Source organism: Eurosta solidaginis, chromosome 4, assembly GCF_040869045.1.
Source record: "Eurosta solidaginis isolate ZX-2024a chromosome 4, ASM4086904v1, whole genome shotgun sequence".
NCBI lineage: Eukaryota > Metazoa > Arthropoda > Insecta > Diptera > Tephritidae > Eurosta > Eurosta solidaginis.
Window position 1 is genome coordinate 214,054,465 of NC_090322.1, and position 17,399 is coordinate 214,071,863.

Below are 17,399 nucleotides of genomic sequence, written 5' to 3' on the forward strand. Positions count from 1 at the left end.
AACCCCCTGTGTAGCAGGACCGCACAAAAGCTTAACTTTTCTGTCAAATTCAATGCCGGAATATAAAGTTCTAAGACAATAAGCTATTTTATTTTATGTTTTTTTGTCAGTTCATAGCGGCTGCTGAGTAGAGCATTACCACATGTCGGCTGCCAGTTTGAAATCGTCCCATCACTAAGTAATTTTCAAAAATTTCCCCAATAAGATTGAAGAACGCCTTATCTCAGAATGCTTTTCATTAACTCCCTTTTATGTCCAAAAGCATTGAACTTATGTTCAGATAGAGAGTTTTTGAAACAAATTTTGAGATAGTGTATTTTTTAATGAAACTCTGACGTAAGGCATTATTCAAACAAATCCTGTAAGAATGACCAAACCAACATAACTCTTTAGCAATTCACGAAATATTTAGTAGAAAATTAATTATTTTCGCAAAACCTGTTGGCATTTACAAATTTATTATCACTACTTATATACTACTAAAGGTACTTTTCTAATACAATTTTCGCTTAGGGGGATTGAATTATTACCCGTTTTCCTTACTTCGTAAAAGCAACCCGTCCAGATTTTTTAATTTGGGATTGCCCATGGCGGAACGATACAAGGTGGCAGCATGAAACAGCTGATTATAAGCTTTTTTACTTGATTTGATACATCAACATCCGGCGCAGTACGATTTTGACATTTGTCCATCGAATTTACAAAAACAAAGTACATGGGATTTTTATTTATGTTTGTAGGTATGTCACCATGCTGCCACCTTGTATCATTCTGCCATGGTAGCACCCATACATTTATAAATAAACAACAATTTGTGTATTCATTAATAAATAATCGTAAATTTATTTTTTCGCCAAAAGCACAATAGTAAATGCTGCCATCAGTACAAAAACAAAGCCAGAGCGAATTAGACGGGTGACATGTGCTTGGCGCGAATAATACAACTTGTCTAGATTAGAAAAGAAAAGTAATAAAATAAGCTTAAATAGAAGCAAACAGGTGTATTATGTGTATAGATTTTTCTAATATTTTAATTGTTCCCAATATAATTTTCAAAAATAAGCCTTGAAAATTTTCTAAGTGAAAGCAAATTAAGGGTTCCCCTCCACTTGAATTAATGTGAAATTCTAAATCAGTGCGTAGTGTTAAGTGTGGAAAATTGTGTTGTTATTTTGTGCTATGAAAATAGCAGAAGTTGTTGGTCCGCGAGTACGTTGTGCGTGCTAACAGGCATCAGCTGATAACAAAAGGGGGGTTAAGGGTGGAAGTATGGCGATTGTCATGCGAAAATTATCTAAAAAACGATATGATTTATGTACGTGTTTGATATTTTTTTTTTGTAAGCGTGTGGTTAGATTATTCAACTTTTGTGTATACATTTTATGATGAAAGCAATTTGAGTTGTCTAGCAATTGCGCTAATTTTATTAATAACTAGGTATACTTTCTTTCTCTTGCTATCGCTGCCGCTATTGACCCATTAGCTTAACATCTTTTCTGCTCAAAACCTTTGAAAGGCTGATAGATGTGTACATACAGTCCAACGTGGATGAAAAGCTGCTCTCCACAACACAGCATGCGTACACCAAAGGCAAGTCGGTAGACACCGCATTGCATAGGGTGGTAATAAGCATAGAGAAATCCCTGGAATATAAGGAGTATGCTCTAGGAGTATTCTTTGACATTGCCGGGGCTTTCAATAATGTTGCAAAATGGGCGATTATGGATGGTCTTAATTACATTAAAGTACATCCTGCCTTAATCAGATGGATCGGCTGCATGTTAAATTGCAGAAAGATTACATCACAATGGGGATTGTATGAGGCCACGAAATCAGTGCACAGGGGCACGCCGCAGGGAGGGGTGCTATCACCTCTGCTGTGGACGCTGGTAATCAAACAACTGCTCAGGCAATTCGATGAGGGACCCGTAAAACTTACGGCTTACGCAGATGACGTTGCAATTGTCATAAGTGCCTTCCAACGATTAGTTCTTTGATGGATCGGGCGCTTCGCGATATTCATACCTGGGCATCTAATGTCGGGTTGAAAGTCAATGCGGAGAAGACGGATATGGTCTTGTTTACAAAGAGGTACAAGGTCCCAAATTGGACCAGGCTTAAGTTAGGAGGGGTGACCTTACAGGCGAAACCTTGCACAAAATATTTAGGAATCATCCTAGACAGTAAGCTGTCATGGAAGCTCAACGTGGAGGAGAGGGTCAAGAAGGCCTCAACGGCACTCTATGCATGTAAAAGAATGCTGGGGTGTATGTGGGGCCTATCGCCCTCTCTTTCTCATTGGGTTTTTACAGCGATTGTAAGCCCTATTCTATACTATGGAGTTCTTGTTTGGTGGAAAGCCACACAAAAAACAACATATCTCAAAAAATTAGAGGGGGTATGCAGATTATCGATGCTCAGCATTACGGGAGCCCTGAAAACAACCCCGACGGCTGCACTGTATGCCATTTTGCACATCCCACCTGTAGACCTGGTAGCAAAGAACAAAGCGTTAACGACCGCAACCAGGCTCGGTGCTTCGGGGCAGCTTGAGCGCCGACCATATGGGCATAGTACTATAACGTCATCAATCACAAGACGAACAGACTACATGATTCCCTATCTGCGCTTCGAGGGAGATCTTAAGGCCACAATAGAGGTGGACAGTTGGCGCAAGGGTGCGCAAATTGCGGACGAGGCGATACATGTGTACACCGATGGTTCCAAAGTAGTGGAAGGAGTAGGGTCTGCGGTATACTGCGCTGATCCGGAAATAAGCAGATCCTACAGGCTGCCGGATTACTGTAGCGTTTTCCAAACGGAAATATTAGCCGTAAGCAAAGCAGTAGAAACCCTGGAAGAGAATAGCTTAAGCTGCAACCGTGCCAACTTTTATATTGACAGTCAGGCAGCAATTAAGGCAATAATCTCGCATAGCGCAGCATCTAAATGCGTGCTAGAGTGTAAGCAGTCTCTGGAGAGAATCGGGACAGGGAGAAGCGTACATCTAGTCCCAGGGCATATGGGAATAGATGGGAATGAAAAAGCGGACGAACTAGCTAAAAAGGGCGCATCCCTTGAAGCTTGCTCCGTAGATGTCCCAATTAGATTGGGCGAGATTAAGCGAAGGCGAGAGGTGTACATGATCGACCAAGCGGGAAAGGCGTGGGTTCAAGCGCGGGGCTGTAAAGTGTCGAAGATTATGTGTAGGTCTTACAACCTTAGACTAACACAGTTGCTCCTATCATTAAAAAGAGAGGAATGTAGACTCATGGCGGGTATTCTGACTGGACACTGCCTTCTGGCGTCACATGCCTTTAAACTAGGCTTGGTCAGTGATAGCAGATGTAGGAAGTGCGGGTTGGAGGAGGAAACGATCGAGCACGTTCTGTGCCCGTGCCATGCACTTGCCAGGGTAAGACTCCAGCTATTAGGAGTGATACAGCTGTCAGATCTAGAAGCAGCAAGTGGCTTAAGTCCTAGGAAGCTTCTAGTATTTGCCAAGAGGACGGAGTTATTTTATAACATAGGTCCTGGTTTTTCAGTTTGGTCGTTAAAACAAACTTCTGGTAACACTACGGACTCAATCAGTCTATGTGAGGTCCTCATGGACCGGCCAGTTCAACCTACCTACCTATAAGTGCCGAGGGTTCAAGTGCACGCTCTTTGATAAGGGTTGCCATAAAAAAAACCAAAACTTTTTTTATTGCAATATTTTATGAGTTAGTTATTTTAAAATAAAATATGTAATAGTCCAATATTGGTACAAAGGCTAGGTACATTCCCAAACATCAGAGTGCCGATATATTGGTGTTTACATGTTTTTGTTTTTGTATTCAATAACCGAATGTACCTAAATTTGAATTTTTTCTTGCCACACTTATGCTGCTACCATTGTGAATTCATACAAGTGAAGAATCTTTCTACTCCTCCATTGCCATATCTACCTGTCAAATAATTGGTGACAGCGAGAACGGCTGTCGCGAATGGCCAGAGAATGGAAGAAAGGTTTGTTTTTTGCTTGCGATTACCTGCCATGAATTGCCCATATGTGTTTCAAATCAGCTTTTCTTTAAAATGCGTATACAGAAAATCAGTCTACATATTAATATTCATTTCTAAAATCCAATTAATAGATTAAATTTGAGCAGCCCGTTAAGCAAACATTTTAAAATTTGTAAATAATGCAATATACCAGTCGTCTACAAAAATGTTTGAAAAACACTATTGAGCAAATGATTTTAGTAATCGAACAGCGATTGAACAGGTGTTCGAGGCTGTTTGCTATTGTGAACGTTTTTATCACATATTCGCCACTTGTATGAATTCACAATCGCAAAAATTTTGTAAGCTGTCTTGTTTTGATTTTGAATTAAAAATTCATTGCGAACCACCGTGGTGTGATGGTAGCGTGCGCCGCCTATCACACCGTATGCCCTGGGTTCAACTCCCGTGCAAAGCAACATCAAAATTTTAGAAATAAGGTTTTTAAATTAGAAGAAAATTTTTCTAAGCGGGGTCGCCCCTCGGCAGTGTTTGGCAAGCGCTCCGAGAGTATTTCTGCCATGAAACGCTCTCAGTGAAAACTCATCTGCCTTGCAGATGCCGTTCGGAGTAGGCATAAAACATGTAGGTCCCGTCCGGCCAATTTGTAGGGAAAAATCAAGAGGAGCACGACGCAAATTGGAAGAGAAGCTCGGCCTTAGATCTCTTCGGAGATTATCGCGCCTTACATTATTTTTTAATATAGGAGCAGGCCTGTTAAATAATGATTACTAATGGTAATGATTAGCCGTTCCATTGATTATTTTCTTTAAACGCCATTTAATGATTACTTGCCATTATTTTCCTTTTTTAATGATTACTTTTCAATTGATTAAAAAAATAATCCAAACAAATCATGATTTTTTACGATTATTCAAAAAAATCAGAAATAATCAAAAGTAATCAAAAATCAGAAAAAAATCAAAAGTAATTTGATTTTTTTTTTTATTATTTTTCCGCTTTGTTGAAAGAAAAGTTCTCGTTTGTTGCATGCATACAAGTATATTTTAGGATGCATAGTAAATCGTAAGCGCTTATCGAGGCGAATATATACATGCAACATAATATATTGTTACGAATATTAGCGAAACTAAGGGGTGCTGCCAACTCTAAGCCGATGCTAAACAGTGATATCATGCACATCCATAGATCAATCATTATGTATCTACTACATAAACGAATCAATAATTGCGTCTACACATATGTACGTATACGAGCAGCGGAGAAGCAATGCACAAACACATGCATATATCTTATATGAATTGCTCACAAGAGAGGGCAATAATTTATGCAATTATTACTCAAATGAGAAGTTATAAACGTAGTTGTGGCTGGCGATTTTGTAGCTGAAACTGACTAGTAAGTTCTGGAATGGAAAAGCCTGGAAGTATGCAATGAGAAATCAAAAAGTATAAAGGCGCGACAGTAGAGGCGAAGGGGGAGCTTCATTTGAGCTATCAATCAGTTTGGTTGTTAAGCAAGCTAGTTCTTATACTTTGCAAGCACTTGTGAAGCACTTTAATAAAGGCCATTTTTCCATTATTCAATATTGGAGTTATTTATTCAACAGTTTAGTGGTTCGAACTTAGCAGAAGGGCAAATAAGAGGATTTGCATGTAAAATCGTTACAATTGGTGTTAGAAGAGGAATTGTTGAATAATCCAGAGGACAACAAGGACATGACAAAGTTCAGGGAATTGAAGATCCAGCAACTAAAGAAGGAGTTGGAGAGCCGTGGATTGAATACAAGCGGCGTTAAACTCGAACTTCAGGAACGGCTACGAGAGGCAATGGAAGCAGAAGGAATTGATGTGGAAGAGTATGTCTTTCATCTTGATGGCGAGGAGACAACTAAAATTGAAGAGAAAAACGAAACATCGCAGACGGTTACCAGCACAGCGTTGAACATTATATTGGCTGCAATATCTGCACAAACATCGACAGTAGCATCAATGTCGTCGCAATTGGCATCCCAACTGGAAGCGCAAGAGGCACGTATAACAGAAATGTCATCACAGATATCCACCAACATGTCATCTCAGCTGGAATCACAGGAGATACGTATAGCATCTCAACTGGAATCGCAGGAGAACCGTATAACATCGAAGATTGAAGCACAAGAGGCACGAATATCAGAAATCTCGGCACAAATATCAGCGCAGATCTCTGCACAACTGGAAGAGCAAGAAGGACGTATTTCTCCGAAGATGGAGGCGCAAGACACAAAAATTTTGCAACTTGAGAACAAAATCGATGCCGAGATTGAAACATTGCGAGGTCATATAGAGGAGTTGCAAGTAATTCGCCCAGTTGTTTCAGCAAGCAATACGAAGGTAAAAACCCTATCTTTTGACGGCTCTGTTCCTTTCCAGGTGTTTAAAATTCAGTTTGAGAAGACCGCAGCAGTGAACAACTGGAGTGCTGAAGATAAAGTTGCTGCACTATTCGTGGCATTGAAAGGATCTGCTGTTGAAATCCTACAGACTATTCCCGAGGGAGAGCGGAACAACTACGAAACATTGATGAGCGCTCTAGAGAGGCGACACGGAAGCGAACACAGGAAGCAGATACACCAAATAGAGTTGCAAAACCGCTACCAAAAAGCTAATGAGACTTTGCAGGAGTTTGCGTCAGATGTCGAAAAGCTTGCACATTTGGCGAATGCCGACGCACCCGTGGAATACACCGAAAGGGTAAAAATTCAGAGCTTTATAAATGGCATACGGGACGTCGAAACGAAGCGGGCCACATACGCAAACCCAAAGCCAACATTTGTAGAGACGGTATCACATGCACTGACTCAGGAGACTGCTTCCCTATTGAGTAAACCAGCATACAAAGATCATTGTGTGGAAGTGGAAAGACCAGATTAGGTAGACACAATTTTGGAAGCACTGAAGGGGTCACAACAGAAAAATGCCGGAGTTATTAAACGTTTCAAGTGCGGCAACCCAGGACATATTGCACGACATTGCAACACCAACCTTAACAGTTCCAACAATGTGGGTGGTCGTAAACGCAGAGCTGAAGGAGATCAGCAAATCTCCAAGTCCACTCAATCGTTAAACTAAAGAGAGTCAGCCGCAAGGGGCGACAGCTGGCTCCCTCAATTGAATGCCCCATAATCTCTATCTCGCAAATTGGAAGAAGGTCAAGCAATCTTACTGTCGGAGGACATGTGGATGGAAAGGAACGGTTACTGACTGTAGATTCGGGTGCATCCCATTCCATCATTCGATCAGATTTAGTCAGCAAGAAGATAAGACCATTGCTTGGAGCAAGATTACGTATAGCCACGGGAGAGGACACCCAGTGACAGGTATTGTTGATGAAATCATAATTGGAGTGGACTTCTTAATCAACCAAGGCATCAAAATCGATATGCAAAGCAAGACGATGCGATATAAGAACATGGATGTGCCACTTAATTTCGGCTACGAGAGAGGCTACAGCAGTAAACGAGTGCTGGTGGAGTGGTCAGCAAATACCGCCAAAATCAGAAGCAATCATCTGGGCAAAGGTTGATGGAGATTATGGGAAAAACAAATTGTGGGATGTCGAAGCAACAAATAAATCAGTACTGAACATACTTGTAGGAAAAACCCTGGCTATGACAAAACAAGATGGACGTATTCCGGTAAAAGTACTCAATGAGTTCAAGTCACCATTCAATTTGACCAAAGGAGCTATTTTGGGAAGATGGCAAGAGGCCGAAGTAGTTATTAACCGTGAACAGTTCCAGGAACACGTTTCATCTAGTAATACTGATCTTTCAAATGACATCACGGCATGGACGCAGGGGCTAGAGGAAGCCTATCAGAGTAAGGCAAAACAACTGCTCCTAAAGTACGCGAACATATTTGACCAGGATGGTTCCAAACCTGGCCGCACCAATGTTGTGAAACATCAAATTGACACTGGAGATGCAAGCCGATCCGTCAAGCTCCACGTAGTGTTCCACTGGCCAAGCGGGAAGTCGTGAGTCAAATCATACAAGAAATGAGCGACAGCGGCGTCATCGAACCATCAGCTAGTCCATGGAGCTCACCGGTAATACTTGTAAAGAAGAAGGATGGAAAAATGAGGTTTTGCGTAGACTACCGGAAGTTGAATGACGTTACGAAAAAGGATAGCTACCCATTGCCAAGAATTGCCGGCACTCTGAACTCGCAATCTGGTACGAAATGATTTTCCACACTGGACTTGAAAAGCGGGTACTGGCAAGTTGAGGTGAAGGAGGAAGGTAAAGAGAAAACAGCCTTCAATGTCGGTGATGGTCTTTGGCAATTTACAGTGATGCCTTTTGGACTTTGTAATACACCAACTACTTTTGAGAGACTCATGGACCAGGTACTGAAAGGACTACATTGGAAAACATGCTTGGTGTACCTGGACGACATCATCGTATTGGAGGAAGTTTTCCAAAGAATAGCTGGCGCTGGTCTGAAGTTAAGTCCCAAAAAGTGTGTGCTGTTTAAAAAGGAAGTAAATTATTTGGGTCACAAGGTAACGACAGAAGGCATCTGCACTGCGAACGAAAAAATAGAGGCTGTAAAGGATTGGCCAAGACCACAGAACCTACATGAATTGAGAAGTTTCCTTGGGCTGTGCACATATTACCGCCGATTTGTACCAAATTTTTCCAGCGTAGCCCATAGCCTCCATGAGCTTACAAGAAAAAATAAAGCTTTTGAATGGAAGAAGGAGCAAGAAATGGCTTTCCAAACATTGAAGGAGCGTTTGTGCACTGCCCCAATGTTAGCATATCCGATTCCAGGAGCAACATTTATTCTAGATACAGATACGAGTGGATATGCTATAGGAGGCGTTTTATCACAACTGGTCGATGGACAGGAGAAGGTAGTTGCATATTACAGCCGTTCGATTGGAAAACCAGAGAGGAACTACTGCGTTACGCGGAGAGAGCTGTTGGCATTGGTAGAGTGCATTAAACATTTTCACAAATACCTCTACGGCCAGCGATTCCGTGTCAGGACAGATCACGCAGCGCTAAAATGGCTTCTGCAGTTCCGTAATCTGGAAGGACAATTGGCACGGTGGATCGAGCGACTACAAAGCTATGACATTTCCATTGAGCATCGAAAAGGTAGTACCCATGGAAATGCCGATGCAAAGTCACGAATACCATATAGTTTGGAATGCAAGCACTGTTCGAAGGCCGAGGCTAAAGAAGACATTATAGATGTCCGGCTAATAACTATAACGTGTACGGATGAGTGGGACAGGGAACAACTAAGAAAGTGTCAGCTAGAAGATACAGATCTGTCACTTGTTATGCAAGGGCTCGAACGACACGAAAGACCAAGCAGAGAGGAGATGTCAGCAGAGAGTCCTATTGCGAAGTCATATTGGGCACAGTGGAACAGTTCAGAATTGATATCCGGTTGCCTGGATCGAGTATGGGAGAGTGAAGATGGTAAAAGAAAAAAGAAACTGATAGTTGTTCCCAGAAAGAGGATTCCTGACGTGCTCAGTGAGCTGCATAATGGTCCAAGCGGAGGTCATCTTGGAATCACGAGGACGCTCGAGAAGATTAAACAGAGATTCTATTGTGTTGGTTGCCGTCAGTCGGTCACTGAGTGGATTGCGAACTGCGAGGTTTGCAGCAGAGCGAAAGGGCCCAGAATCCGTAGTCATGGCCAGATGAAGCAATATAACTCAGGTGCGCCATTTGAAAGGATCGCTATGGATGTCGCCGGTCCATTTCCTATTAGCAACGGCGGAAACAAGTATGTGGTAGTTATGGATTATTTCAGCAAATGGCCAGAGGTATACCCAATCCCAAATCAAGAAGCGGAAACAGTAGCAGAAGTGTTTATAAACAATTGGGTTGCAAGGTATGGTGTACCAATGGTGTTACATTCTGACCAAGGCAGGAATTTCGAATCAGCTGTGTTCCAGGAAATGTGTAAATCATTGGGCATTCGAAAAACACGGACAACTGCATTGCATCCTCAATCCGATGGTATGGTAGAACGATTCTATAGAACATTGGAGGAGCACTTAAGGAAAGTAGTAGACAAGTACCATAAAGAGTGGGATACTCGGATACCATTATTCTTGATGGCTTACCGATCAGCAGTGCATGAGATAACGGGCCAAACCCCTGCAAAAGTAATTTTTGGCAATGACCTTAGACTGCCAGCTGAGTTAAAGTTTGGGATAGATGACAATGCGGAGAGAAATGTCAAGAAATCCACTAGTGATTTGGAAGAAGATCTAAGAGAAATACATGATCTGATAAGGAAACGAACAAAGATTATGAGTGACAAGATGAAAGCCAGATACGATAAAGCAATTAATTCGGAAGGCTTTCAGGAAGGAGATTTGGTGCTGTTATACAACCCACAACGTAAAAAAGGTTTGTCCCCGAAATTGCAGTGTAATTGGGAAGGCCCATACAAAGTTGTAAAAAGGATAACCATCGGTAAACCACGAAGCAAAATGAAAGTGGTCCATTTGGAAAGGCTGGCAACGTTTAGATCGGACGATTTGCCTGATCTGGACGATCAGACTTAGGTGGAGGGCAGTGTTACGAATATTAGCGAAACTAAGGGGTGCTGCCAACTCTAAGCCGATGCTAAACAGTGATATCATGCACATCCATAGATCAATCATTATGTATCTACTACATAAACGAATCAATAATTGCGTCTACACATATGTACGTGTACGAGCAGCGGAGAAGCATGCACAAACACATGCATATATCTTATATGAATTGCTCACAAGAGAGGGCAATAATTTGTGCAAGTATTGCTCAAGTGAGAAGTTATAAACGTAGTTGTGGCTGGCGATTTTGTAGCTGAGAATAACTAGTAAGTTCTGGAATGGAAAAGCCTGGAAGTATGCAATGAGAAATCAAAAAGTATAAAAGGCGTGACAGTAGAGGCGAAGGGGGAGTTTCATTTGAGCTATCAATCAGTTTGGTTGTTAAGCAAGCTAGTTGCAAAGTATAAGTGTTATTGTGAAGTACTTTAATAAAGGCCATTTTTCCATTATTCAATATTGGAGTTATTTATTCAACAGTTTAGTGATTCGAACTTAGCAGAAGGGCAAATAAGAGGATTTGCAAGTAAAATCGTTACAATATTATAGAGCGAATAGTATATGAGCGTTGATTCAAACATATCCTCAGGTAAGGATATTACATTCATTATATAAAATAATAATGGTTTCATCCTTAAGTCAAGCTAATTTTGTTGTGTATCTAAAATTAATACATCTGCTATTTTTGATTAAGTTATAGCAATGCACTGATTGTTTTGTAATCAAAGTTTATCATATTGTTCGCTTTATTTTACTAACACTGGTTTCATATCAACGCCACTATGTTAGTGTTCTTCGTCCCATTTAGTGAGCTTTATCATAAATACGCATTGTCTTCGGTAATATATTTTGAAGGACTCAAAATTTTTGTTTTTCACATTCGGATTATTAATACTGACGTCAAGCTAAGCCTTTCAGGATACGTATTAGCAGTCGATCGCTGTTGTAGACTTTTGAAATGTATACGAGTATACATATACATATATTCTTGGAAAATATCCAACCATGTCGAAAAATGATAGGCAAACAAATATGTTTGGAATTTCCACTGTTAGTACTAAAAATATGGCTCACTTTGCAAACCATAAAATTTTATAGATTCTAGACGTAATCATAAGGAATTAAAAAACAAGTTTCAACCTAATGTACATGGACATATGTTAATAAGTTTATCTGGATTATAACAAATTTTGGTTAGACAACTGATCATGATGATGAATGACAACTTAGAGGATCGCTCCAGTTGAAAGTAAAGCATTACCCTACAAGAACACTGACTATCATATGACTATCATCTGATTGTCAGCAATGTCAACCTAACGATCAGCACCTCATACAAACTTTCTATCACAAACTTAAGGGGACTTGCGCAAATGTGATGTAAACAACTGTGTACGTGTGAGTTTTTGTCTCCTTCTTATACACCAACATGGCCTACTGATTAAGTATATAGCCGTACTGCTCACTCTCATTCCTTTTCCTGGAGCAGTGCTGACACTCTAACAATCAAAAAGTGTCATAAATGATAGTTTACTGTAGATATCAGGTTTGACTGTTATACTATCATAAATGACCATTGTTATATTCCACCAAAAATGAAACAATGCTTTTTGCTTTTTATTTACTTTATTTCATTACGTTTTTAATTTTGTACGTGATAAAAGCATACGTGTTTCTTATTTCTTTAAAATAAATAGTTTTATAAGAATTCGAGTTCAAAATGTTCAATTTAAATTCAGAAAATAATAAAACAACAGAAGAGCGCTTTCCTCTGCGGAAACACATTTAAAAATGAATCACCACTAACCACTATTATTTTTCGCGTATCAATTTTTTGAGTGCGCCCCATACAATCCGCCAGCTTTTGGTTTTTTTAATATTATTTCCGATTTTTTTTTTCTTTTAGCATGGAGCTTTGAAATGCTCTCTTTTTCATTTTTTAAACTTATTTTTTATATGGTTTTCGTCGGTTGAAAATGGCGGAATTTAAAAAATAACAAAACAACCGTGATAATCATTTGATTGTCATATGACAGTCAGTAGTGACAACATGATTAAATCGGATAATCTGTTCTCGCATACATAAAATTCCGTTGAGAATTATGTATCTGTCTCACATGCATTATGGTATCTGCTGTATGTTCTTTTGTTCTGTACCAGGTGTCCGAAGTCTTCCCAGTTTCAGTCCTTTTTCATGATTATAGGCTGTCGTTGGGAACATGCGGACATGCGTGAGCGAACAAAGGAACATACATAAATTTGAGTATCAATGTTTACGTCATCGCAGGATCAGCATTGTCAATTACAAGTGTGAGTGTATTAGTAAAACTATCAGAGTTTCTTGTAGGGTACTCATACTATTGTTTTGTCGTAAAACAATACACGGTACATATATAGACACGATAATTTGTAGGTGGGTATGTACATATGTACCCATATGCCTAGATAAGCGCTCACGATATACCGTTACATCAACCGATGCACTTGTATGTACAGAATAATCAGTGCATAGCCATAACGTAATCCAAAATAGTGGATATACAAAATTGGCTAGACTTAAGGATGAAACCATAAAGGATCGTTGCTAAATGAAAGCTTTTGGACGCCAACCTATGAATCCAACATTTTTTTACATATTTCCTGGGTAATTAGAAAAACCGCCGTTTTCAATCCCACATTATTTTATAAAATGAGTGTAGTAAAATATACAGATGTGTGTATACTTACCGGAGAATATGTTTGAATCAACGCTCATATACTATTCGCCCTATATGTTGCATCCTAAAATGTAATTGTATGTAGAAATTATCCCGTGCATGCAACAAACGAAAATTTTTCTTTCAACAAATCGGAAAAATCATGATTTTTTTTTTTTTTTTGATTTTTTGATTTTTTTCTAATGGTAATCAATTAGTAATTGCTTTTTTCGGAAAACAATTGAAATAATCATTGGCCATTAAAATATGCATTTAATTCATTGATTACTAATGCTAAATCAAATTTAACAGGTCTGTATTGGAGTATTACACATATGACCTCTGTGCTCTCAATTTCAATCAGATGCTTTAAGGCCCGGTTTTTCAGTACAAGTTCAACTCAGTTTCTCAGTTAAACTACGCTTAAACTTATTCTGCAGTTTTTCAGTCAAATTTAACTGAAGTTTAAGCTAAGCTTAAGCGGCTTAAAAGAGGGTTAAACTCTAGTTAACCTATCAGTTATTTGCGTTCGTACGAAATGACGTCGAATATTGTTGGGTATTTGGGCTTGAGTACCATTAGAGCTCATGTTGATAACTAGGCATTCTTCTAAAATCCCAAGAGTTGTTCCGAAACAGTGGCTCAACTCGATTATCATAGCGTACTCAGCAAAAGAGGGAATATTTTATAAAGCAAAATATGCTATTACTTAAGTTGAAAAAATGTAATTAACAACTTGGTTCTCTAACTGGACTCAAATGTAAGATTCTATGGTGTTGATGTTGGCACTTCGGTGTCGTAGGCGGAGCATGCTACCATCACACCACGGCGGCCGCTTATATAATTTATTCTTGATTAATTACGCTTCATTACTTCTATCAACCAGGTGTTTATTTCTCACAATAAACAGCTGTTGGTTTCGGTGGTTTTGGTTTTTTCAACTCCACCTCAACTCGATATATAATGTAAGATATCAACTGGAGAAATGGGTTGAATGTTCATTTGAGAACTGTACATTTCTCAAAATCTTTGGAAATTAGGATGATAATTGGAAAATATTAATGATGTTGGAAATCAACTGGAAAACTTTTAATTTTACAAATTTTCTCAAAGGTTGGATAGTGGCTGGAGAATGAAGTTGGATATCAACTCGAGAACTATCTGGTTTAAGAATAATTATATAATGATGTTGCATATCACTTCCGGGACTAGATATATATTTCGACGGAGAATTTTTTTCCATGTTTGTTGCCGTATCTACAAATTAACTAGATAATAAAAAAAAACCAATGCCGCACAAAACAGCATACCCCAAAGGCGGCCTTAAACTGTGACTGAAAATTGCTCAGTAGTTTAACTGGAGTTTAAATTTGACTAGAGTTTAAGCAAACTTAGTTTAAGCTTAGCTTAACCAACTACTGATAAACCGGGCCTAAAAGTGGATTCCGATGTAGGGCCAAGTGACGCAGCGCAGCGTTGCGCTACTGCGCTGATACCGGGGCGTTAACCCTCCTTTATAGCAAGCTGTTCACAGAATACTGGCTAGTTCTGTTGAAAACAGCATTCAAAAGCTATTTGTTATGTTTTTAAAGTATTATAATGTCCATAACTTAAGAAAATATACAAAATAAGCATACTCAAAAATATTCATAAAAAGTTTATGCATTAACTTAGCTAGGTTTTCACTAGGTCACAATCTCTCGCATCAAAAATTGCCGCAAGCTACCACCATTTTTATTTGATGGTTATTGCGTTGCCTCCATGTCATTTAGCTGACTTGAAGTCTATAAATCAGTGTACACAAAAACTTACAGAAAAAATAGCAGACATTTTTTAATTTTCTTAATTAAATTTCCACCAAAAGTTTCACACATTTATCATAAAGCTGATAGCTACAGGCTGAATAAGTTAAATTACTTAGCTTCTGCTCTATTTAAATGGTGTCAAGAGATATTCGATTAAATAGATTGCCGACCGTGAGCGGAAGCTGTCTCAAGGATCAAAACGCTGCGAATACGGTCGTCCATAAGAAGATGAACGAAGCCAAGAGCAGATGTCTATTGAAACTTGGAGATCTGAACAGGAGATGCTTCTCAATGTCATGTTCAGAACAATGTGAGACGCACCAAATAAACTTTTACAGATACTCGATTGAGGATGCAATGGAGCTAGGTTGATAAGTTTGAACAATATTAACATCTTGAAATTAATAAAGTGAGTTTTTCCAAATTTCCAAGGGCAGGTCATGAGTCCCATGTAAACCTTCTCTATCAAAACCCTTATATGCAAACGGGATTGAAAGGTACTCCGCGTATATCCATCCTCGTAATAACCAAAAAGGCGGAGTATATATTGTAATGAGATAAAACGAAGACGTGGTCACAACGCACGAAATGTTGGCAGGGGACAAACACTCTGTTTAGCAATGGTTTGTAAGGTAGTTTTCCTACTTCAGGGGTCAGAAAGCAAGAAGTGCACCCAGATTTTGCTGTACTTGTTGGAACGCCATTTCAGTTGTATTTAAATCAGTTCACACTTTTTAACAGCTCCTTAAACTATGTTATAATTGTGTAATCGAATATAATATCGGTTTGGTGTCAAAATATTATCGATAATGAGTTCTTTCGTTTTCGTGTGTTTCTATTTTTTTCTGGTAAAGTAACCTGGTTTAACTGCAACTTCTGGGAGAGCTCCAGTTGATTTTAAAACATTTGTTTCCTACACCTACACCTGTATGTTTTTACATCGAACTTTATGCGTATTTTAAGTTTGCAAAATGTATCTTCTGTTCCATTGAAACTATTGTGCAACAATTGATTTTTTATATTAAAAGTGGTAGAAGGTGGCAACCACATTTATGTTCAGTCTAACTATGTATAATAATTATATATGTTCCTCACATATATATAAGAGCTTTCAATGGTCAAGTTCAATGTCTCTCAGCAATATTCAGGCCTGTTCTGAATTCCGACTCGGAATGAAAAGTAAAACGACATTGATTTCGACTCGGTTTCTATTTGGTGTTCTCAATTCCGATTGTAAAAAATCGATTCGAAGTCGATTTCGAATCGTTTTCATCCCGATTCGGTAACCAGTTTAATCAGCTGTTTTTGTTTATGTGTTTTGTTTTAAGTATCATAAAATTTTATTTTAATTAAAAAATGCCTGCAGATATGGTTTTTGGATGCGCAGACACAAGAAGACGTGCTATTGTGCGTGCGAATCGTAAAAATGCGCTGGATCAGAATTCAGAACAGGTCGACTTCATTTCAATCAGCATCGATTTGTTTGCCTAATAGATTTCTTGATAGAAGTTTTTAAAGAAAGATTTATTATGCCAATTTAACTCAAATTTAAACAAAAAATACATACAACTCTTCCAAATAAAATGAAGAATTAAAAAAAAAATTATTTGAAAGACAAATATCGCAACATTTGTGTATAATCTGCCAATTAATTTTCATTCTGACTGCTCAGAGGCAATACTTTTCAAACCGATAATTTTTGGTCGGAATCGAAATTGAGTATACCAATCCATTTCGATTCCGAAAAAATTGATCGGAATCGGAATTCAGAACAGGCCTGATTATAAATTGTTTTGATTACGTATGCGGATACGTAACCAAACTACAAACATACACACAAATGTAAGCTTTTGCACGTATTTGAACCTGATTTAATAAATCATATACAAAAAAATTAGTTTTAGTTATTGAATTACAGAAAATGCAATAACAAATTGTAGCGAAAACTTGCAGGCGATATCGAAGAGCCTTTGCGACCAGCTTTGCGCCCAACTCATTACGAGTAAATGACGTCCCTATGTACGTGGGATGAAGTGATTATTTTTAGCAATGACAATAATAATAATAACAACTTGGCTCGAATATATTTGGTTTAATCTATCATAATGAAATTTAGTCAAATGCTTGCTGGGCGGCATTGCTTTCATGATAGAATGAAGTCAGGTGGTTTCATTGTTGTGTATCTTCGATGCCAAGAAAAGCGTAGAGCACTGTCTCCTTGAATTCGAGTGCTCTATAAATTTCTGCTGACAGCTGAAACAAAGATGTGTTCGTAAACCTCCCA

General features: G+C 38.8%; 1 protein-coding gene across 3 annotated transcripts in view; it reads left to right on the top strand.

The window, feature by feature from the left end:
* The first annotated feature begins 834 nt into the window (after window positions 1-834).
* Window positions 835-17,399, top strand: part of LOC137249033 (mpv17-like protein) — a 33,299-nt gene continuing 16,734 nt past the window's right edge. Inside the window, exon 1 of one of the 3 annotated variants that reach the window (XM_067780115.1) lies at window positions 835-962. Coding sequence is in view for 1 of the 3 variants with exons in the window: in XM_067780114.1 (XP_067636215.1) it covers window positions 1,307-1,315 (9 nt within the window). In the remaining 2 variants the exon portion in view is untranslated. Of the gene's footprint in view, window positions 968-1,003; window positions 1,316-17,399 lie in introns of those variants that run through there. The other 2 variants (XM_067780116.1, XM_067780114.1) reach the window with 2 other exon arrangements.